Consider the following 24,976-nt stretch of genomic DNA (forward strand, 5'->3'; position numbering starts at 1 on the left):
CATAGAAATAAAATTTGGAGAAAATTTTCTATAGAAATAAAATTTTGACAAAATTTTCCAAAGAAATAAAGTTTTGACAAAAATTTCCATAGAAATAAAATTTTGACAAAATTTTGTATAGAAATAAAATTTTGAGAAAATTTTGTATAGAAATAAAATTTTGGGAACTTTTTCTATAGAAATAAATTTTTACCAAATTTTCTATAGAAATAAAATTTTGTCAAAATGTTCTATAGAAATAAAATCTTGACAAAATTTTCAATAGAAATAAAATTTTGAGAAAATTTTCTATAGAATAAAAATTTTAAGAAAATTTTCTATAGAAATAAAATTTTGAAAAAATTTTCTATAAAAATAAAATTTTTGGAAAATTTTCTATAGAAATAAAATGTTGACAAAATTTTCCATTGAAATAAAATTTTTACAAAATTTTCCATAGAAAAAAAATTTTCTTTAGAAATAAACTTTTGGCAAAATTTTCCATAGAAATAAAATTTTTACAAAATTTTCCATAGAAATAAAATTTTGACGAAAATAGTTAAAGAAACAGAATTTTTTACAAAATTTTCTAAAATTTGCTATAGAATTAAAATTTGGTGAAAATTTGCAGTAAGAATAGAATTTGGAGAAAGTTTTCTATAAAAATAAAATTTTGACAAATTTTTCAGTAGAAATAAAATTTTGACAAAATTTTTTATAGAAATAAAATTTTGAGAAAATTTTGTATAGAAATAAAATTTTGGGAAATTTTTCTATAGAAATTATTTTTTGACAAGATTTTCCATAGAAATAAAGTTTTGACAAAATTTTCCAAGAAATAAAGTTTTGACAAAATTTTCCATAGAAATAAAATTTTGACAAAATTTTTTATAGAAATAAAATTTTGAGAAAATTTTGTATAGAAATAAAATTTTGGGAAATTTTTCTACAGAAATTAATTTTGGACAAAATTTTCTATAGAAATAAATTTTTACAAAATTTTCTATAGAAATAAAATTTTGACAAAATTTTCCATAGAAATAAAATTTTGAGAAAATCTTCTATAGAAATAAAATTTAAAAAAAATTTTCTATAGAAATAAAAGTTTAAGAAAATTTTCTATAGAAATAAAATTGTGAGAAAATTTTCTATAGAAATAAAATGTTGAAAAATTTTCTATAGGAATAAAATTTTCCATAGAAATAAAATTTTTACAAAATTTTCTATAGATATAAAATTTTGAGAAAATTGTCTAAAAAATAAAATTTTAACAAAAATTTTCCATAGAAATAAAATCTTTACAAAATTTTCCATAGAAATAAAATGTTGACGAAAATAGTTAAAGAAACAGAATTTTTTACAAAATTTTCTAAAATTTGCTATAGAATAAACATTTGGTGAAAATTTGCAGTAAGAATAGAATTTGGAGAAAGTTTTCTATAAAAATAAAATTTTGACAAATTTTTCAGTAGAAATAAAATTTTGAGAAAATTTTGTATAGAAATAAAATTTTGGGAAATTTTTCTATAGAAATTATTTTTTGACAAAATTTTCCATAGAAATAAAGTTTTGACAAAATTTTCCAAGAAATAAAGTTTTGACAAAATTTTCCATAGAAATAAAATTTTGACAAAATTTTTTATAGAAATAAAATTTTGAGAAAATTTTGTATAGAAATAAAATTTTGGGAAATTTTTCTACAGAAAAGTATTTTTGACAAAATTTTCTATAGAAATAAATTTTTACAAAATTTTCTATAGAAATAAAATTTTGACAAAATTTTCCATAGAAATAAAATTTTGAGAAAATTTTCTATAGAAATAAAATTTAAAAAAAATTTTCTATAGAAATAAAAGTTTAAGAAAATTTTCTATAGAAATAAAATTGTGAGAAAATTTTCTATAGAAATAAAATGTTGAAAAATTTTCTATAGAAATAAAATTTTCCATAGAAATAAAATTTTGAGAAAATTTTCTAAGAAATAAAATTTAAAAAAAAATTCTATAGAAATAAAATTTTAAGAAAAGTTTCTATAGAAATAAAATTTTGACATAATTTTCCATAGAAATAAAATTTTTACGAAATTTTCTATAGAAATAAAATTTTGACAAAATTTTCTATAGAAATAAAATTTTGACAAAATTTCCATAGAAATAAAATTTTGACGAAAATGTTAAAGAAACAGAATTTTGACAAAATTTTCTAAAATTTGCTATAGAAATAAAAGTTGGTGAAAATTTTCTATAGAAATAAAATTTCCATTTGTTTTGTTTTGTTATTGTTGGTTTTGTTCTTTAAGCATTGTTGTTGTTTATTTATTTCAGCTTAAAACCATACATTGACTAAACTACAAGAGTAGCTTAACCAACAGAGGAAAAGAATGTTTGTCAAATTTATTTGGGCAAAGCCCTATAGACTGCAAGATGGTTGGATGGACGCACGTTTCGGAATTACCACATTCCTCATCAGCATCCTCTACTTGCAGCAAAACTATCAACCAATTATCAGAATAAATTCAGGCAGTTTATTAAACCCAACAAAAACCACACTTGAACCCTCCGAAAAAAGGTTTTACATTGATAGCCGGCTTATGCCGAAATAAACTCGAAACAAACATATCTCTTTTCCTATGCCACTGTCAAATCATCGATTTGAATTCACATGGCTGGGTTTATTTTGAGCGTGCCTCCTCTTCTTTTTCCATTTGTTTTGTTTTGTTATTGTTGGTTTTGTTCTTTAAGCATTGTTGTTGTTTTTTTATTTCAGCTTAAAACCATACATTGACTAAACTACAAGAGTAGCTTAACCAACAGAGGAAAAGAATGTTTGTCAAATTTATTTGGGCAAAGCCCTATAGACTGCAAGATGGTTGGATGGACGCACGTTTCGGAATTACCACATTCCTCATCAGCATCCTCTACTTGCAGCAAAACTATCAACCAATTATCAGAATAAATTCAGGCAGTTTATTAAACCCAACAAAAACCACACTTGAACCCTCCGAAAAAAGGTTTTACATTGATAGCCGGCTTATGCCGAAATAAACTCGAAACAAAATTTGTAATAAAAATAAAAAAAATAAAAATGAAAATTTGTAATAAAAATAAAATATTGACAAATTTTCTGTAGAAGTAAAATTTTGACAAATTTTCATAGAAATAAAATTTTGACAAATTTTGTAAAATATTATTCATATTTTGGTAGATTATTTTTGGCACGAGTAGCATCCTTGGTTACAAATTTAATGGCAAACTTACTATACACCCATCACAATTCTATTGTGGTGGGTATAAAAAAGAAGCAAATACCATATAAGTCACAGAGAAAATAAACATTTTATTCATTTCAATTATTCTCTTGTCTAGAACGGGAAATTGGAAATGTTTCCCGGGAATATCCTTCTTTCTTATGACTAGCACATTAAAATTTCACGAGAATAGTACTACACCCATATATTGTATTAAAAAGTTGTGTTTCCCTACAATCGAAAAAAGAAGCAATCAAAAAGTTTCTTTTATTTCATTTTATTGTAAAAACTTGGAAGTTTTTTTTTTTTCATCTACATATATATCGATGAATGAAATCTCATACCCCACTTATGAGTTGAGTTGCGTCATAAGTCATTCATTTTGGCATGGGTGGCAAATTCTTAGCTAATATTTTTTCTATCTTCATCCATTTTGGGATAGTTATGTTAATTGGCTTGATGGCTCCTTCTGTCTCACGGAGCAGTGTAAATAGCCAACTTAATTAAGATCAAGTACAAAAAAAAACAAACAAAAACATGAGTTTCTTATGCCATTATTGTCGTGAAGGGAACACATGCTACTTACTCAACTCAATGGGCGCAACACATGTTAATTAAATGAAACATTTCTTAAATTAAATTCTAGGGAAATTCGAAATATACGAATATTATTTATTGTGAATAAAGGAAGAAATACATGAAGTGGGTTATATAAACTGAAATTTGTTATAAGCAGGGAGTGATATCATTGTTTTGTTTGATACCAAAAAATGTTAAGGCTATTTTTTTGTCTTTATTATGACAAATAAAAGTTCATCGTTAATAAGTAGCAATTTATAAACCATAAATCTCCAATTCGATGAGAGCAGAGTACTTCCATCAGTAGGAATGGTGATATGCTTACTGTCTCCCAGCTTATCAAGGTCATTGTTGTAAGGTGGCAAATACAAAAGATTATCTTTTGCCTGCTCCACATCGAGGATGGAAAACAAAGACATTTATTTTCAAAAGGTTTGAAGGCAATTTTCAAATAATTTTTTTCTGTCAATTGAATCTTTAAAAAAATTCCATTGCGGGGAGTTGACAGTTCTTATAAATGTTAGTACGTCAAACCAAAGCATTTGAATTTATGTAGAGATCGTCGCTATGGGGTGGGAGTTGAAGTGCAGCAGACTGAGGATTATCGGATTCCACGTATTTCTTTACTCGAATATCAAAAACCAAAAACAGTAATATCGGTTTCTGTCCACACAAAAAATGTTTTTTTTTTTCAATCACGAAATTAAACGATTCAATTAATTTTTTATTTAATTTTTTTCGCGGAAATGATAATATTAATAACCAACTTCAGTTAAAACATTAATTGAAAAGTCGATTGCATAAATTAAATTTATTAATGAATATTTTTTAATTCTTCTATTGTAATTACCTGGTAATTTGTTATACCCTTCACCACTTCTGTGGTACAGGGCATAATAAGCTTGTGAATTTGTATGTAACGCCAAGAAGGAACAATCTGAGACCCATAGTTTGGTATACCGATCCTCTTAGAACTAAATCGATTGAGCAATGCCCGACTGTCTGTCTATGCAAAGTACAGTTCGTAGTATAGGTCCGATTGTCCTTAAATTTGGCATAGGATCTTATTTTGGATCAAAGACAATTGATATATAGCTGCGATATATAGCTATCACCGATCTGTTCATAATTGGCCTGTTCATCAACCGATTTTCTTCCAATTCCGCACAGGCAATCGGTTCTGATTTAATATGACCCTAGCGACCACATTTTTACTTTATTTCCTTCAAATTATGCACAAGGAGTACAAATGATGATATTGTAAAGTATGCTAAATTTCATTGAAATCGGTTCAGTTTTAGGTATAGCTCCCATATATATATTTCGTCCGATTTATATTAATATGACCACCGGAGACGAAAGTTTCATTTCGATTTACTTCAAATTGGTTAATATTTAAATAACAGGTTGGCTGATAAGTCCCCGGTTTGACACATAGATGGCGTCGCTAGTATTAAATGCATATTATTTTTATATAGTACCAACCTTCAAATGATTCGTGTCAAAATTTGACGTCTGTAAGTCAATTAGTTTGTGAGATAGAGCGTCTTTTGTGAAGCAACTTTTGTTATTGTGAAAAAATGGAAAAAAAGGAATTTCATGTTTTGATAAAATACTGTTTTCTGAAGGGGAAAAAATACGGTGGAAGCAAAAACTTGGCTTTATAATGAGTTTCCGGACTCTGCCCCAAGGAAATCAATAGTAATTGATTGGTATGCAAAATTCAAGCGTGGTGAAATGAGCACGGAGGACGGTGAACGCAATGGACGCCCGAAAGAGGTGGTTACCGACGAAAATATAAAAAAAAATCCACAAAATGGTTTTGAATGACCGTAAAATGAAGTTGATCGACATAGCAGAGGCCTTAAAGATATCAAAGGAACGTGTTGGTCATATCATTCATCAATATTTGGATATGCGGAAGCTCTGTGCAAAATGGGTGCCGCGCGAGCTCACATTTGACCAAAAACAACAACGTGTTGATGATTCTGAGCGGTGTTTGCAGCTGTTAACTCGTAATACACCCGAGTTTTTCCGTCGATATGTGACAATGGATGAAACATGGCTCCATCACTACACTCCTGAGTCCAATCGACAGAGGGCTGAGTGGACAGCGACCGGTGAACCGTCTCCGAAGCGTGAAAGGACTCGAAAGTCCGCTGGCAAAGTGATGGCCTCTGTTTTTTTTTTTGGGATGCGCATGGAATAATTTTTATCGATTATCTTGAGAAAGGAAAAACCATCAACAGTGACTATTATATGGCGTTATTGGAGCGTTTGAAGATCGAAATCGCGGCAAAACGGCCCCATATGAAGAAGAAAAAAGTGTTGTTCCACCAAGACAACGCACCGTGCCACAAGTCATTGAGAACGAAGGCAAAAATTCATGAATTGGGTTTAGAATTGCTTCCCCACACACCGTATTCTCCAGATCTGGCCCCAGCGAATTTTCCTTGTTTTCAGACCTCAAAAGGATGCTCGCAGGGAAAAAATTTGGCTGCAATGAAGAGGTGATCGCCGAAACTGAGACCTATTTTGAGGCAAAACCGAAGGAGTACTACCAAACTGGTATCAAAAAATTGGAAGGTCGTTATAATCATTGTATCGCTCTTGAAGGGAACTATGTTTAATAATAAAAACGAATTTTGACAAAAATATGTGTTTTCCTTTGTTAGACCGGGGACTTATCAGCCAACCTGTTATAGCCCCTATTAATATCTGGGTATAGCTCCTATGATTTGGATACATATGATTTGCCCGATAAATCATAAATGCTTTATTGTGAAAATGGCTTTAGCTCATATTAAATTGTGTTTCGTCACAGGACGCACAGTGGTTCCAAATCTTTTTTTATACCCACCACCATAGAATGGTGAAAGTTTGTCATTCCGTTTGTAACACATCGAAATATCGATTTCCGACTATATAAAGTATATATATTCTTGATCAGGGAGAAATTCTAAGACGATATAACGATGTCCGTCTGTCTGTTTGTCTGTTGTAATCACGCTACAGTCTTCAATAATGAAACAATCGTGCTGAAATTTTGCACAAACTCGTCTTTTGTCTTCAGGTTCAAGTTCGAAGATGGGCTATATCGGTCCAAGTTTTGATATAGTCCCCATATAAACCGACCTCCCGATTTGGGGTCTTGGGCTTATAGAAATCGTAGTTTTTATCCAATTTGCCTGAAATTTGAAATCCAGAGGCATTTTATGACAATAAAGAGGTGTGCCAAAAATGGTGGGTATCGGTCCATGTTTTGGTATAGCCCCCATATAGACCGATCCCCCGATTTTACTTCTTGGGCTTATAGAAACCGCAGTTTTTACTCAATTTACCTGATATTGTAAATCTAGAGGTATTGTAGGACCACAAATACGTGTGCCAAAAATTGTGAGTATCGGTCCATATTTTGGTATAGCCCCTATATAGACCGATCTCCCGATTTTACTTCTTGGGTTTATAGAAACCGAAGTTTTTATTCAATTTACCTGAAATTGGAAATCTAGAGGTATTGTAGGACCACAAATACGTGTGCCAAAAATTGTGAGTATCGGTCCATGTTTTGGTATGGTTCCCATATAAAACGACCTCCCGATTTAGGGTCGTGGGCTTATAGAAACCGTAGTTTTTATCCAATTTGTCTGAAATTGGAAATCTAGAGGTATTTTAGGACCATAAAGAGGTGTGCCGAAAATGGTGAGTATCGGTCCATATTTTGGTATAGCCCCCATATAGACCGATTTCCCGATTTTACTTCTTGGGCTTCTAGAATCCGAAGTTTTTATCCTATTTGCCTGAAATTGGAAATCTAGAGGTATTTTCGGGTCATAAAGAGGTGTGCCGAAAACGGTGAGTATCGGTCCATATTTTAGTATAGCCCCCATAAAAACGATCTCCCGATTTAACTCCTTGGGTTTCTAGAAACCGTAGTTTTTATCTGATTTGCCTGAAATTTTAAATATTCTGATATTTTAGGCTCACAAAAGCGTGTATCGGATCAAGTTTTTATCGGTCCATTTGGTAATGCCTCCATTTAGACCAACTTCATTTCTTGAGGGTGTAGAAGGCGCACTGATCATGAAAATTGCTTGAAACTCAATGTAAAATTTCCAGATTTTACTTCTCGGGTGAAAATCTACAGATTTAAGATTTCAAATCAAGACGTTATTTTATAATTTTCTTGCACACTTTGAAGAGATGTTAATGATTCCTCTAAAACTCAAACAAAAATGGTTCTTATAAATCCAGAATCTGATATAGTCCTCATAGGTTAAATCTTTAAATTTATCTTCGGGAAGTGTCCTCAAGTCCTCAAGCCCTCCTGAAATTTCAAAGGAAACCCTAATATTTGGTTCATGGTGGTGGGTATTTAAGATTCGGCTCGGCCGAACTTACTGCTGTATATACTTGTTTTTTAATAATTCTGCAACTTTTGAACGCATAAACATATCAACATATTTTTCTTCGTGTGAAAGCTGAGTTGTTTTTGCGATTTTGCAAGATATGGGCCCCACAACTTATTTTTTTTTTTGCAAAATTTTTAAAAAGGAGGTTAGTTTTTTAAACCGAGAAGATCCGTTTTTAGTCGGATCTTTATTTTCTTTTCCTAACTAAATTCTAACAAATTCTATGAATTTTAGAAAAAATTGTGCACATATGTGCTTTAGATCAAAAGTTGTAAACTTCACAAATTAGAATTTAAATAAAAATTTAATTTACACAGAAAAAAATTTCACGAACATTTTTCCAATTAAAATTTTAATTGAGTTTAAAAAAATATCCAATTAAAAATTTAATTGATTGAACAATTTTTTTAATTGATAGAAAAATCAATCACAAAAATTAATAGTATCAACTAATTTTTTAATTGACCTCCAATTAATTTTTTAATTGATACTATAATTTCTGTGATTTAAGACATTTCAATTAAAAAATTAATTGGATCAATTAATTTTGTGATTAAATTTTGTTTTGTAAAATGCCGAATTTAGACTTTTTTCGAAAAAAAGGAACCTACATTCTTCTGTCGTAACATATTTTTATAGATTTCTCCCAATATTTTTTCGCTTGGTTCAAGCCAGAGTTTTACTTAGATTTGCTTGAAATTTTGCACGAGAAGTCAAATTAGCATAATCAAGTGTACAAAACATGTTGGAAATCGGTTCAGATTTAGCTATTGTCCGATTTACAAAAAATCATCGAAAACGCTTCATAATTACGGATTTGGCACCTAAAACAAAATTTCATACACCCGAGGTGACCAACTTTCAAGGCCAGCAGGTCAGCTCGTGAACCCACTAGAGACCCAAAAACAACTCAGTTTTCACACAAAGAAAAAATTATGTCGATATATTTATCCGTTTAAAAGTTGCAGAATTATTTCCAAAAAAGCGATTTGAAACCACTGTGCACACAAGAAAATGTTTTTCTGATTCAATCACGAAATTAATTGAACCAATTAATTTTTAATTGAAATGTTGTTTAAATTTTTTAAATTTTTAATTGAATACATTTTAAAAGAGAATTAAAATTGTAATTGGAAAAATGTTGGTGATATTTTTTTGTGTGTCAGCTTTTCTAAAAATATTGTTTTGAGAACATATGGCATAAATCTTTAATTTACAGCTCCCAACAAATTTCGAAGGACTTTAGATGCTATCCTAAATGTTGGTCTACAGAAGGGTGCCGGGTGTAATATAGTCGGTCCCGCCCAACTTAAGGCTTTCCTTGTTTTTAATGACAACGATGTAAATACATTATTACATTATAATTAAATTGAAAGTAAAATTACAATCATTTACACAAAAATCATGAACATTTTTTTTGCTCATTTGTCTCGCAGAGTATAAAGCAAGCTTTTGAAGAATGCTAGCTTTTCTCTTAAAAAAAAAAGAAAAAACAGTCAACTCCACATAATTTCACGTATCTTACTTCCCTCACACAAATGATAACAAAAGGATTTGAGCACAAAAGAAAATGTGGATCACGCTTAGCCTTCAATGTTCATCGGAACATTGATAGCGACCCAAGAATTTATGTGAAGAAAGTAACACAATTTGTAAATCTCTGATATAGACAGAAGCTCGTATAAAATGTGAACATTAAATGAAATCTCATGAACAACAATTTTTTTGTCATAATCACTAAGAAAAATCTCAAGGCACGTACCAGACCCAGCGTCGTGAATACGGTGATAAACAGATGTTGGAATTACAAACAAAAAATGGATGGACAAACAGAAAAACTGGCAATTTTTAAGGAAATGTAAAAATCAAAATTCTCAACCGCCATGATGAAGAGGAACACTAAACTGTGTGCTAAATATGGAAGATAAACGTTTAATGACTGCAGACTTTATATCTGAGAATTTTGTTTACGAATTGTATTACAATTACCACATGTAATTAAAAGCTTTTTATGTAAAAATATATACAGTAGCGTGCAAAACCAAGCACATACTTTATACTTTCGAATTGATGTAGCTATAAAAATATTACCAACCAATCCCATTTTTTCTTTTTTGCAGTTTACTCGTTACGAAATTCTAACATAATTACTATTCAAATTCATTAAAAAATGGTTATGAAAGTTTGAATAATTGAAAAATGTGTAACGCTATAATTGTATAACTACTTCTTCCGCAGTTTTTGGTTTTCGATGAACATTTTTAAAGAATGATTATGCCAGCTATTCGGCACAATTCCCCTTCCTCAGTTCCCTCGAAAATTCGTGATCGATTCTGAAAACAAGACAAGACGGACAAGCTTAAATCGACTCAGAATTTCACCACGACCCAGAATATATATACTTTATGGGGTTACAGAGCAATATTTCGATGTGTTATAAACGGAATGATAAAGTTAATATACCCCCATCCTTTGGCGATAATACAATGCTATGCGCCCACTGAACCTGACGACGACGAAGTAAAAGACGAGTTCTACTCTCAGCTGGATAGCACAATCACCTCCCTCCCTGGAGGTGACATAAAAATAATTATTGGAGACATGAATGCCGAAGTAGGCAACGACAACACAAACATTGAGTCAGTGATGGTTAGGTTAGGTTATGTGGCTCACTTAGACTATTCAGTCCATTGTGATACCACAGTGGTGAACTTCTCTCTTGTCACTGAGTCTGCCCGATTCCATGTTAAGCTCAATGACAAGGGACCTCCTTTTTATAGCCGAGTCCGAACGGCGTTCCACATTCCAGTGAAACCACTTAGAGAAGCTTTGAAACCCTCAGAAATGTCACCAGCATTACTGAGGTGGGATAATCCACCGCTGAAAAACTTTTTGGTGTTCGGTCGTAGCAGGAATCGAACCCACGACCTTGTGTATGCAAGGCGGGCATGCTAACCATTGCACCACGGTGGCTCCCTTGAGTCAGTGATGGGCAGGGAAGGATTCGGGCCTATTCGCAACGATAATGGCGAACGACTTATCGATTTCTGCACACGACACAACCTCTTCATAGGAGGTACAAGATTCATCCATAAGGACATTCACAAATACACCTGGAAATCACCTGACTGCCGTACTCGAAATCAAATAGACCATGTGTTAATAAGCAAGTTATTCGCAGGCTCCTTGGAGGACGTACAAACCCGTAGAGGCGCTGATATGGATAGCGACCACCAACTACTAGTGGGAACTTTCCGTCTAAGGCCTGTGGCGGCCAAACAAACAAAACAGACAGTAAAATACGAGGTATCGAAACTACAGGACCCAACAACCGTGGTGATGTATAACAACAGTTTAGCGTTAACATTAAGGATGAAAACTGAGAAGAAGTTGCAGAAACATGCAAGCAGACCGCGAAGGATATACTTGGAACTCAAAACAATCGGCGCAAGCCATGGATTACCGACAACACATGGGCTGAAATACAGAAGAGGAAAAAGCTAAAACACAAAATTATGAGAGTCAAGAGAAGCTCGCTACCAGAGCAGAATACAGACGAGTATCCCTAACCGTGAAGTTACTAGCGCAGAACGATAAAAACTTGTATTACAACAACATCGCCGACGAAATAGAGCAAGCAGCAAACACAGGAAACATGCGCAAGGTCTACGCATCCACAAAGAAAATTGGTGGTAACAACATCAGAAATACGGCAATAATTAAAGACAGTGATGGCAACATTCTAACATCGCCAATGTCACAACTCAGTCGGTGGCGGGAATACTATATTGAACAACAGCGAACCCTTGACAGCAGTACATGGCAACATCAAAACGAAATATTGGACATTTCAATCGAGCCTCCAACGACTGCAGAAATCGAAACCGCGCTACTACAGCTCAAAAATGGGAAATCCGCAGGTCCCGACGATATCCCTGCTGAGCTCCTTAAGTATGGAGTAATGCTGGTGACATTTCTGAAGGTTTCAAAGCTTCTCTAAGTGGTTTCAGTGCAATTTGGAACGCCGTTCGGACTCGGCTATAAAAAGTAGGTCCTTTGTCATTGAGCTTAACATGGAATTGGGCAACACTCAGTGATAAGAGAGAAGTTCACCAACGTGGTATCACAATGGACTGAATAGTCTAAGTGAGCCTGATATATCGGGCTGCCACCTAACCTAACCTAACCTAAGTATGGAGCATCGACATTAGCCCAGCCACTTTATAGGGTAATTAGAACAGCGTGGGTCACAAACAATATACCAAAACAATGGAAGGAAGGAGTAGTAATAACAATCCTCAAAAAAGGAGATTTGTGCGAGTGTAAAAAGTGGAGGAGATTAACCTTACTAAACTCCATAGCCAAGCTCATGGTACCACTGATACTTAACCGCATCACCCCCGCCGTGGAAAGTATACTTCGAAAGGAACAAGCGGGTTTCAGAAAGGGTAGATCTTGCTGAGACCACATAAACACCCTGCGGGTTATCATAGCACAATCAAGAGAGTTCAATTCCCAACTATATCTTCTGTTTGTCGACTTCGAACGCGCCTACGACACAGTATCAAGAGAGGCACTCTGGGAAACACTAGCGGAAAAGGGTTTCCCAGAAAAAAATATTATCACTTATCCAAGAACTCTATAACTCTTATGAGAGTAGGGTACGGTTCAACAACGCCGAAAGCCTGCCTTTCACACTCACCAGCGGAGTTAGATAGGGCTGCATGCTCTCGCCAATATTATTCTTGCTCCTGCTAGATGGAACAAACTAACTCGGAAGCTCCAAATGGGATAATATGGAATATGACAGAGCGTCTAAACGATATCTGGTATCTGTCTGATGGCACATCGATTCATCGACATTGAAGATAAACTAAACAAGTATATACGGCCGTAAGTTCGGCCAGGCCGAAGCTTATGTACCCTCCATCATGGATTGCGTAGAAACTTCTTCTAAACACTGCCATCCACAATCGGATTACTTAAGTTGCGGTAACGCTTGCCGATGGCAAGGTATCTTAAAACTTCCTAACACCATCTTCTAAATTGTATGTAAGTCCATACGTGGTATATATATATATATATATATATATATATAATCAAAAAAGATCGATCCAATACGTATATAATTCAGTTTGACAAAGTAGACATAAAATTTTGACAAAATTTTCTACAGAAATAAAATTTTAACAATATTTTCTATAGAAATAAAATTTTCACAAAATTTTCTATAGAAATAAACTTTTGACAAAATTTTCTATAGAAATAAAATCTTGGTAGATTATTTTTGGCTCGAATGGCAACCATGATTATGAACCGAATAAAATTTGAACAAAATTTTCTATAGAAATAAAATTTTGACAATGATGAAAATTTTATTATGAACCGAATAAAATTTTAACAAAATTTTCTCTAGAAATAAAATTTTGACAAAATTTTCTATAGAAATAAAATTTTGACGAAATTTTCTATAGAAATTTTGGTAGACTATTTTTGGCTCTAGTGGCAACCATAATTATGAACCGATATGGACCAATTTTTGTGTGATTGGACCATTTTGGTATGGTTGTTAGCGACCATATACTAACACCACGTTCCTAATTTGAACCGGATCGGATGAATTTTGCTCCTCCAAGATGCTCCGGAGGTCAAATCTGGAGAACGTTTTATATGGGGGCTATATATAATTATAGACCGATATGGACCAATTCTGGCACGCTTGTTAAAGATCATATACTAACACCATGTTCCAAATTACAACCGGATTGGATGAAATTTGCTTCTCTTGGAGATTTCGCAAGCCAAATCTGGGGATCGGTTTATATGGGGGCTATATATAATTATGAACCAATGTGGACCAATTTTTGCATGGTTGTTAGAGACCATATACCAATATCATGTACCAAATTTCAGGTGGATCGGATGAAATTTGCTTCTCTTTGAGGCTCCGGAACCCAAATCTGGGGATCGGTTTATATGGGCGCTATATATAATTATGGACCGATGTGGACCAATTTTTGCACGGTTGTTAGAGACCATATACTAACACCATGTACCAAATTGCAGCCTGATCGGATGAAATATGCTTCTGTAAGAGGCTCCACAAGCCAAATCTGAGGATCCCTTTATATGGGGGCTATACGTAAAAGTGGGCCGATATGGCCCATTTTCAATACCATCCGACCTACATCGATAACAACTACTTGTGCCAAGTTTCAAGTCGATAGCTTGTTTCGTTCGGAAGTTAGCGTGATTTCAACAGACGGACGCACGGACTGACATGTTTGGATCGACTCAGAATTTCACCACGACCCAGAATATATATACTTTATGGGGTCTTAGAGCAATATTTCGATGTGTTACAAACGGAATGACAAAGTTAATATACCCCCATCCTATGATCCTAAAAAGTTATCAATAAATGCTGCTAAAATCGGCCTGAAAATTAACACAAGGAAGACAAAAATAATTAGGATAAACTCAAAAGTGGCCTCAACCCTAAAACTAAATGGCACCATCATCGAAGAAACAGAGTCTTTCAACTATCTGGGAAGTGTCGTCACCAAAGAAGGGGGTACGGATGATGACATAATTTCGCGCATAAACAAAGCAAGAAGTGCTTTAGTGTTTAGTGAAAAAAGAGCGAAAATCTAAAAATAACGGGATATCTCAAAATCTGTTCCATAACAAAATTTTTAACATTTTTTTTTTCGAACTCAACATATCAAAATACATAAAGTCGACTCTCATCAAGTGTACATTTGCAGTGTAAACTAGTGTTACCTTTTCAATTGGAAATATTTTGTTGATATTTTTTCTATGTAACCTTATTCTGCGAAAACAAGTGACATTCTCAGGTTTGGTTTTAGTTATAATACTTGATAAATAGTTCATTGTTACTATTTTTTGGAAACTGTAAGAAAATTTTAGTCCCCTTTAATTCGTATTGAACTTACTTGTACCCTCATAGTACACAAACATTTTTCAGACATATTTGGGAAAATTTCATCGAGAGATAGAATTTTTCTTATAAGGAGATCATAAAAACAAACGAAAATAAATAACATATTCACATATTTTTTTCTGTGTATTATTTAAAGTGGTCATCATTAAAATCCTTTAAATTCACAAATGAGATAACTAATTAAAAATTTCCCACGAACATTGCTACTGTCAAAAAACTTTGTTCGCGCCATTTAGCGTGAACGATGAAGGAATTACTTTTCACGAGCCAACATCTCAACACTTTCCACATTCGTGTGTATGGCCACTCTATGGCCAATTTTCATTTCAGATTTTAAAAATAAATCAAAATATAAATGTATTTATTGATATACAACTTAATAGCACTACTCAACCCATTTGTTTTTCCTCGTTTCATGTTTGGTTTTCCTTGTCTGTCAATTTGGATGATGTTTATATTATTTTTGGGCGACATGAGAACAACTACGAATTCTGCGCCTTCAATAATAAAAAATGGAATATCCAAATAAGCTAAAGGCTGCAATGTATTTGCAATGAAAAAATTGGAAGAACTTCAATTGGGGAAAATTCTGTATTGCAAATGCACTTAGGCAAATGTCAGCATTTAAAATATTTTATCTACAGAATTTATGTATATGGAAAAAATATGTTTAAGAACATATCAGTCTGAAATATACCCTCACATTAAGTGAATAATGGATCAGCAAAACCTGGGTAAGTAGTTGAGGAGAAAACTTGCTTACCAAGAGCATTTGTGTCATACCGCCAGCAATACCACATGCTTGGGAATAATGGTTTATGATACCTGGATGGTTTGGGTTACCATTCATCAGATTTCCATGAGTACCAGGGATGGAAAATGCAGTACTATAGTACTTTTTTCAATACTTTTTCACCCGGGTCAGTACCTTAGTACTCCCGCGAATGATTTAGTATCTTTTGTATAGACGTTTTTGAGCCGATTTCAAATTTATTGTACAATAGTTTTGACAAAATATTTTAATATTGTGAGAAAGTCTTTAACAAACTTATTTGCTAATAGTATTTTAAAAATTTGGCAAAACAGACAAGTTCATGCGGGAAGAAAATCTCGATTTTGCAAAAGAACACTTTCTAGATGAGAAGTTATCGATCGCTTACTAAAATAATACGAATCAAAAAATATTATTTTGCAAAAAATTATTTCTTCAGAAAGTTTTGTCAAACTTTTCTTTCTACGGAAAATTTTGTCAAAATTTTATTTTTTGTCAACATTTTATTTCTATAGAAAATGTTCTATAACCATTTTTTTTTATTCCATATAAAAATTTTGTCAAAATTTTATTTCTATAGGAAATTTTGTCAACATTTTATTTCTATAGAAAATTTCTTCAAAATTTTGTATCTATAGAAAATTTTGTAAAAATTTTATTTCTATAGAAAATTTTGTCAACATTTTATTTCTACACCCTCAAAAAACCCGCGTCTCTAAAATATGTTCCAAATATATTTTGCAGGAAGCACATATATTATTGGATACTGCCGAAACATTAATATGTTTGTTTTATGTGAGCATATTATATGTTTGGAAGCATTTTGAGTCCAAAAATAGTATATGCTTGGAAGAATTCCCCAAAGAAGATTGTGCTCATTCCCTCACATAATTTTCACTTCCACGAAATTTTTGAGTTCTTCGCAACTTTTTCTGTAATACAAATATGCTGTTTTTTTTTCAAATGTCTATTCTCTTGGTTCCGAATGTCTATTCTCTTTATTCCGAATACTCATTCTAATATTCAAATTAAATAATATTTAGACTTAAGCATATTACATTTTTGGCCTTATCATGAAACAGTTTTCCGAAACAACATACAAGCGGTTTCACAGAAATTGCTCTCATTTCATTCTCTCGCTGTGTTATGTTGATATCTTTTTATTCAACCCTCCCGGTTTCCATCTCTATACTAACTCTCTCTCTCTGTCGCTCTCTGAATAAAGTATCACAACATATATATCTTTACTCGAAATTTGTAAATTTATATATGTTTACATTCACACATATTATTTTTATGCCCAAACATAATATATTCTAACATATTAACATATGTGTCCCAAACATTTTGTGTTAGTATAGGAACATTACATGTTTGCACTTAAATATATTGTGTTTAAAAATTGTGCCCGAAACACATTTTGTTTATATCGGAACATATGAAAAACATATTTTTCTAACAGTGTATAGACAATTTTGCAAAATATTATTTCTATAGAAAATTTTATCAAAATTTTATTTCTATAGAAAATTTTATTAAAATTTTTCTATAGAAAATTTTGTTAAAATTTTAGTTCTATAGAAAATTATTAAGTTTTGTTTGATTTTTGGTCGACCTTTTTGTTAGAATTATAAATTAATGGTTCTTCAAGCTCGAGGTCTTTTTAAAATATTTTATTTATTATTCCCAATATTTCGCGATTACGATATTGAATCGCTTCCTCAGGGGTCTACAATAGATTTATAGAAATTACATTTCATAAATATCACAGTATTGAACATTTAATAATTTAAAATATTTTATATTTATTATAATTTAACATATTTTATTGAACAAAGGTATAAAAAAACAGTAAAAGGTAATTCAGTCCAAGTCTTATAAATTTCCTTAGAACTTACACACGTTTAGTAATCAAAATTCAATAATTTGATATTATAATGACAGAAAAGAATTTTTTGAACATTTTCTCCCTGCAAACTCGATCTTCGCTCGGAAAACAGACGACCCGCAGCACTGAACAACTGTTCGCTCGCCACGCTTGTCGGTGGAGCGCTTAAATATTTTATCGCCGCTTCTCTTAAATATTGAAAAGGAGAACTTTTCCAATACTTAAATACGTTTCCATTACGTAGCATAGTAGGCTCCGTCATATATAAATCCAATTCATTCTCTAATAGTGTTTTTTTCTGTTTCTTCTCAACTTTATTTGGCATGATGTCATGTTTTTCCCATATAGAGGACTTTGAGCTTTTTGTTGTATTTGTACTGGGTGTTTTAACTGGGACAAATTCGATATTATCATAAACTTCAAAATCAAAACTCTCTTTTAATTCGTTTACAGCTAGTTTTGTCTAAAAGAAAAACAAAATAAATGATTGTGTTAATTGCGTTTTAGGTGCAGAACATTACCTGGTCCTTATTCAAATATTTGTTTTTGAATCTCGGATCTAAAGGGTGATTCTTTTGAGGTTAGGATTTTCATGCATTAGTATTTGACAGATCACGTGGGATTTCAGACATGCACCCTCAAAAAAAATCGCTTCTTTAACATATGTTCCAAACATATTTTGCAGGAAGCACATATATTATTGCATACTGCCGAAACATTAATATGTTTGTTTTATGTGAACATATTATATGTTTGGAAGCATTTTGAGCCAAAAATATTATATGCTTGGAAGAATTTTTCCCAAACACGATTGTGCTCATTCCCTAACATACTCGTAATTTTAAATTTTTTTAGTTATTGGCACCTTTTTCTGTAATACAAATAATGTTGAAGAAATTATTCACTTTTATAAATTTTTTAAATTTTACCTTTCGCCTGCACGAAGAATCGAACCGAGGACCATACAGTTTGTAAGCCAACACACTATCCACTGGGCTACGTAGCTGTTATAGTCACCAGTAGATAATTATCGTTTTAAGTTACATTTATATAGCATAGTTTGCAGCGCCCACGAGCCCATGCAAACATTACATTATTTAACAGAAACATACATTTGTTTGCCACGTGGAGCAGTGGTTAGCATGTCTGCCTTGCATGCAAAGGGTCGTGGGTTCAATCCCTGCTCCGACCGAACATTTTTTTTTTTTTTTTAATTTACACATTTATATTTATACTATATTAAATTTTTTTAAATGAAACTTCGAAATGTGGGTTATTAAAGATTTATAGTCAGTAACAGTGCTTGATATAAACGAAATTGACTGATTTTTGGATAAAATATTATTTTTTATTGGAAAAATAACAATATTGTAATAAAAAACTCTTTTTGGACAAAACTTTAAAATTTGGAAGGAATTCAAAAACTAACAAAAGAAGAACGTGGAGTCGAGTATAAACATACATACATAATTTTATAATATAAACATACATTTATTTAGGAGTGAACAGTTTTTTACTAGCATTTAACACCATCGCTCTAAAATTCCTTTTATTTTTCTTTAATAATTCATTTTAAAGAAAATAAACTTTTTAAATTGTTTTAGCCGTAAAACTCGAACTTAATGCCCGCTTTTATATTTGATGGTGTCCGTCAACTCCTCGTGAACTACTAAAGAGGAACTAAAGTTTGTTTTTTTACATTTTACTGTGTAATTTTTCACTATTTCCTCCTTATTTCATATTACTGTCCCAACTCTAAAAAGTGTATAATGCCCTTTCGCTATTTTTATGAAGACCCCTGATTTCTTTTAACGAACCAAGAAAAAAATTGTGCCCATAATGCCAAAATGATAAACAAAACACATGTCCACACATACATAAAATGCTGCTCTCAAGGCGAAAACATATGCTGTTTGTTTTTCAAATGTCTATTCTCTTGGTTCCGAATGTCTATTCTCTTTATTCAAATTAAACAATATTTAGACTTAAGCATATCAAATTTTTGGCCTTATCATAAAACAGTTTTCCGAAACAACATACAAGCGGTTTCACAGAAATTGTTCTCTTTTGACTCTTTTGCTGTGTTATATTGATATCTTTCGTTAACTCTCCCGGTTTCCATCTCTATTTCTCTCTATACTCTCTCTGTCGCTTTGAATAAAATATCACAACATATGTATGTTTAGTCGAAATTTGTAAATTTATATATGTTTGTATTCACACATATGATTTTTATGAAACATTCATGCCCCAAACATAATATATTCTAACATATTAACATAGATGTCCCAAACATTTAGTGTTAGTTTAGGAACATTACATGTTCGCACTTAAATATATTGTGGTTTAAAATCGTGCCCGAAACACATTTTGTTTATATCGGAACATATGAAAAACATATTTTTCTAACAGTGTGGTGTCAAAGAGAAAGATGCTCAGTATGCTTTGACATTTCATCATGAATAGACTTACGATCTGCCACAACGTCGAATTTTCAGTGAATGGGCCCTAGAAAAGTTGGCAGAAAATCCGCTTTTTTATCGACAAATTTTGTTCAGCGATGAGGCTCATTTCTGGTTGAATGGCTACGTAAATAAGCAAAATTGCCGCATTTGGAGTGAAGAGCAACCAGAAGCCGTTCAAGAACTGCCCATGCATCCCGAAAAATGCACTGTTTGGTGCACCCTCAAAAAAAATCGCTTCTTTAACATATGTTCCAAACATATTTTGCAGGAAGCACATATATTATTGGATACTGCCGAAACATTAATATGTTTGTTTTATGTGAACATATCATATGTTTGGAAGCATTTTGAGCCCAAAAATATTATATGCTTGGAAGAATTTTTCCCAAAGACGATTGTGCTCATTGCCTAACATACTCGTAATTTTCACTTCCTCGAAATATTTTAGTTCTTGGCACCTTTTTCTGTAATACAAATAATGTTGAAGAAATTATTCACTTTTATACATTTTTTAAATTTTACCTTTCGCCTGCACGGAGAATCGAACCGAGGACTATACAGTTTGTAAGCCAACAAACTACCCACTGGACTACGTAGCTGTTATAGTCACCAGTAGATAATTATCGTTATAAGTTACACTTATATAGCATAGTTTGCAGCGCCCACGAGCCCATGCAAACATAACATTATTTAACAGAAACATACATTTGTTTGCCACGTGGACTCTCCAGTCAACTCTCCCGGTTTCCATCTCTATTTCTTTCTCTATACTCTCTCTGTCGCTTTGAATAAAATATCACAACATATGTATGTTTAGTCGAAATTTGTAAATTTATATATGTTTGCATTCACACATATGATTTTTATGAAACATTCATGCCCCAAACATAATATATTCTAACATATTAACATAGATGTCCCAAACATTTAGTGTTAGTTTAGGAACACACCTTGTTTGCACTTAAATATATTGTGTTTTAAAATTGTGCCCGAAACACATTTTGTTTATATCGGAACATATGAAAAACATATTTTTCTAAGAGTGTGTGGTTTGTACGCTGGTGGAATCATTGGACCGTATTTTTTCAAAGATGCTGTTGGACGCAACGTTACGGTGAATGGCGATCGCTATCGTTCGATGCTAACAAACTTTTTGTTGCCAAAAATGGAAGAACTGAACTTGGTTGACATGTGGTTTCAACAAGATGGCGCTACATGCCACACAGCTCGCGATTCTATGGCCATTTTGAGGGAAAACTTCGGAGAACAATTCATCTCAAGAAATGGACCGGTAAGTTGGCCACCAAGATCATGCGATTTGACGCCTTTAGACTATTTTTTGTGGGGCTACGTCAAGTCTAAAGTCTACAGAAATAAGCCAGCAACTTTTCCAGCTTTGGAAGACAACATTTCCGAAGAAATTCGGGCTATTCCGGCCGAAATGCTCGAAAAAGTTGCCCAAAATTGGACTTTCCGAATGGACCACCTAAGACGCTGCCGCGGTCAACATTTAAATGAAATTATCTTCAAAAAGTAAATGTCATGGACCAATCTAACGTTTCAAATAAAGAACCGATGAGATTTTGCAAATTTTATGCGTTTTTTTTTTTTTAAAGTTATCAAGCTCTTAACAAATCACCCTTTAGAAGAGTTGCTATTATTAAACAGTTGTTGGTCGATATATATGCAAATCTTTCCTCCAAAGATAATTGCAACTGTTTCTTAAAGTTTTTCAAAATCGTTTTTGAACCTTCTATTTTTCCTTTTATTAATTGTATTAAAGGTAAAGGGTGATTTGTTAAGAGCTTGATAACTTTTTTTTTAAAAAAAAAACGCATAAAATTTGCAAAATCTCATCGGTTCTTTATTTGAAACGTTAGATTGGTCCATGACATTTACTTTTTGAAGATAATTTCATTTAAATGTTGACCGCGGCTGCGTCTTAGGTGGTCCATTCGGAAAGTCCAATTTTGGGCAACTTTTTCGAGCATTTCGGCCGGAATAGCCCGAATTTCTTCGGAAATGTTGTCTTCCAAAGCTGGAATAGTTGCTGGCTTATTTCTGTAGACTTTAGACTTGACGTAGCCCCACAAAAAATAGTCTAAAGGCGTCAAATCGCATGATCTTGGTGGCCAACTTACCGGTCCATTTCTTGAGATGAATTGTTCTCCGAAGTTTTCCCTCAAAATGGCCATAGAATCGCGAGCTGTGTGGCATGTAGCGCCATCTTGTTGAAACCACATGTCAACCAAGTTCAGTTCTTCCATTTTTGGCAACAAAAAGTTTGTTAGCATCGAACGATAGCGATCGCCATTCACCGTAACGTTGCGTCCAACAGCATCTTTGAAAAAATACGGTCCAATGATTCCACCAGCGTACAAACCACACCAAACAGTGCATTTTTCGGGATGCATGGGCAGTTCTTGAACGGCTTCTGGTTGCTCTTCACTACAAATGCGGCAATTTTGCTTATTTACGTAGCCATTCAACCAGAAATGAGCCTCATCGCTGAACAAAATTTGTCGATAAAAAAGCGGATTTTCTGCCAACTTTTCTAGGGCCCATTCACTGAAAATTCGACGTTGTGGCTCGTTAGTAAGTCTATTCATGATGAAATGTCAAAGCATACTGAGCATCTTTCTCTTTGACACCATGTCTGAAATCCCACGTGATCTGTCAAATACTAATGCATGAAAATCCTAACCTCAAAAGAATCACCCTTTATTATCAGTGAGGCACACGAATCGTCGGAACATATATTTAAAGTAGCTTCGTAAAAGCTCTCTAGTAATAGTATCATCTCTTTAATATGATTCCACTCCTCTGCGGATATTACAGAAATCCCATCGTATTTCGCGGCATATAAATTAACGGCAGCGCTTTGTTCAACAAGTCTTTCCATCATTATATTCCATCTTACGCTTACGTCTTGTAAAAGCCTATGGTCGGGCAAACCACATTCTTTTTGAATACTTTTAAATGTTCGTGAAGCCTTTTCAGATTTCTTGAAATGTGATACAATTTTGCGACACTTTTCTATTAAAGATTTGAGTTCAACATTTTTATTGAATGCATCGTGTATCGCCAGTTGCAACCAAAATGTTTTATATCTCCGAGTTTCATTGCAGCTACCATATTCCCAGCATTATCCGATACGCCAACGTGAACGCGTCCCTCGAGCTCGAAATCTTTAATTATCTCAGATAATTTTTCGAATATGTATGACGCTGGAAATAAACTACATTATTACAGATTTATTTTATAAATTATAGCACTATACCTTTATGGTTTTTGCTCATATCCGCTGCCCCAAGGATTACCTTTCTTTTTTTCCTTCGGAAATGAAGTGTGCTGTGAAACTCAATAATGAGCAGGTTTTTCCTGTGCTCGTCCAAATGTCAGTTGTGAAGCTTATCCATTTCGCTTTTGAGACCTTGTCCATAATTTTCTTTTTGACATTATCGTAGGTAACATGCATTAAATCTCGAAAGAATTTTTCCGATTTCACTTTATATCGGGTTTTTATCAAAGGATCGTTGAAATTTAATCTTTGAAATGCTGCTCCCTGCACGGCATTAAAAGGTAACATATCAACCAGTATCAGATCCATTATACATTTATCTATGCGTTTAGTAATGGGACTATCGGCGGGCCATGTAAACATTTGTTCCACAGCATTTTTTATAGAGGGCTGATTTGTTTTTGCAGACTCGGTAATTTTTTTCTTTCCTTCGCTTTGAATAGCCAAATATTTTTAATACTCATTCAAATCGCGAGATTTCAAATGTTAAATGTTTAAAAACTAATAAAATTATTAAAAAAGCTTCGGCTTCGGTTAATCGGCCTCTTGACGCCGAAGGCCGATTCGTGGCCGATTATCGATTTTTGGCCGAATGCCGAAGCCGAAGCTTCGGTCGAGCTCTGTACGGTAGTCTTTGTAAGCGGATATAAAACTAAAAAAAAAATATTTAAAATTGAGGAGTTGACAAACAAAATTTTATTTTCTTTAAAATTCAGTGTAAAAGAGATCTTGGCAATAATTTTCCAATGGAATTTTTGTTGAAATTTAGTGAAAAGTACTTTTTCGTTCAAAAAAATACCTTTTTTGTACTTTCTTAATACAATTTGTATTTTCCATCCCTGATGAGTACTGGGGAGATCTAGTTTAAGCTTTGTCTCTAGAGAAATGAATGTGAAGAATATTATATACCAGAATTGTCAGCAATTGATTAAAATAAAATCAGTCAACATGTTCTTTTTGGATCCGGAAGTGGCGCAAAATTGGCGCAGAAGCGATGAATTTAACATGGGCTTGTCTAAGTACAGATGTCCACCATTTCAACATCCGTTGCACTGAATATTCATCACTTCCTAAGGTGTGATACGAATTCATTGTTTTGAATGTGAATTAAAAAATTGTGTAATATGTTAAATTCCTTTAAAACTGAAACATATATGGTTCTTATAAGTCCAGAATCTGATGTGGTGTAGAAATTTAAATTTCATTTCGGGAAGCATATCATTTGTACTGATCTTTTTAAGTTAGTATGTTTCTTAATCTCCAGCTGAAAGTAAATTTATTTTCAAATAACCCGCTACGACGAGAGCATTTCTGAGGAAACTATTATATTTGGTTCGTCTTAGATCGAACGGCTGTTTAAAAATTCGTC

General features: G+C 32.9%; 3 protein-coding genes across 3 annotated transcripts in view; 1 reads left to right on the forward strand and 2 right to left on the reverse strand.

The window, feature by feature from the left end:
* The window catches only part of Pvr (PDGF- and VEGF-receptor related), a 326,863-nt gene that overhangs the window by 294,260 nt on the left and 7,627 nt on the right, over positions 1-24,976 (reverse strand). The window lies entirely within an intron of this gene.
* On the forward strand, positions 11,206-15,365 carry LOC142225056 (uncharacterized). The gene is made up of 3 exons (XM_075294832.1): positions 11,206-11,662; positions 11,706-12,175; positions 15,318-15,365. The coding sequence occupies exons 1-3, from the start codon at positions 11,206-11,208 to the stop codon at positions 15,363-15,365; spliced, it is 975 nt and encodes a 324-aa protein (XP_075150947.1).
* LOC142225057 (zinc finger BED domain-containing protein 4-like) lies at positions 15,435-23,970 on the reverse strand. Its single transcript, XM_075294833.1, has 6 exons — positions 23,627-23,970; positions 23,402-23,544; positions 23,025-23,342; positions 15,945-16,006; positions 15,555-15,718; positions 15,435-15,489 (listed from the first exon to the last, which is right to left on the reverse strand). The coding sequence occupies exons 1-6, from the start codon at positions 23,968-23,970 to the stop codon at positions 15,435-15,437; spliced, it is 1,086 nt and encodes a 361-aa protein (XP_075150948.1).

Source organism: Haematobia irritans, chromosome 2, assembly GCF_050003625.1.
Source record: "Haematobia irritans isolate KBUSLIRL chromosome 2, ASM5000362v1, whole genome shotgun sequence".
Lineage (NCBI taxonomy): Eukaryota > Metazoa > Arthropoda > Insecta > Diptera > Muscidae > Haematobia > Haematobia irritans.

Coding starts and splice junctions, on each gene's coding strand:
- LOC142225056 (XM_075294832.1), top strand. CDS start 11,206: ATGGGCAGGGAAGGATTCGGGCCTATTCGCAACGATAATGGCGAACGA. Junction 11,663..11,705: donor CTTGGAACTCAAAACAATCG/GCGCAAGCCATG, acceptor GCTGAAATACAG/AAGAGGAAAAAGCTAAAACA. Junction 12,176..15,317: donor CTGAGCTCCTTAAGTATGGA/GTAATGCTGGTG, acceptor TATTATTTAAAG/TGGTCATCATTAAAATCCTT.
- LOC142225057 (XM_075294833.1), bottom strand. CDS start 23,970: ATGTTTACATGGCCCGCCGATAGTCCCATTACTAAACGCATAGATAAA. Junction 15,719..15,944: donor GTATGACACAAATGCTCTTG/GTAAGCAAGTTT, acceptor AATACATTGCAG/CCTTTAGCTTATTTGGATAT. Junction 15,490..15,554: donor TTGAGTAGTGCTATTAAGTT/GTATATCAATAA, acceptor AATTGGCCATAG/AGTGGCCATACACACGAATG.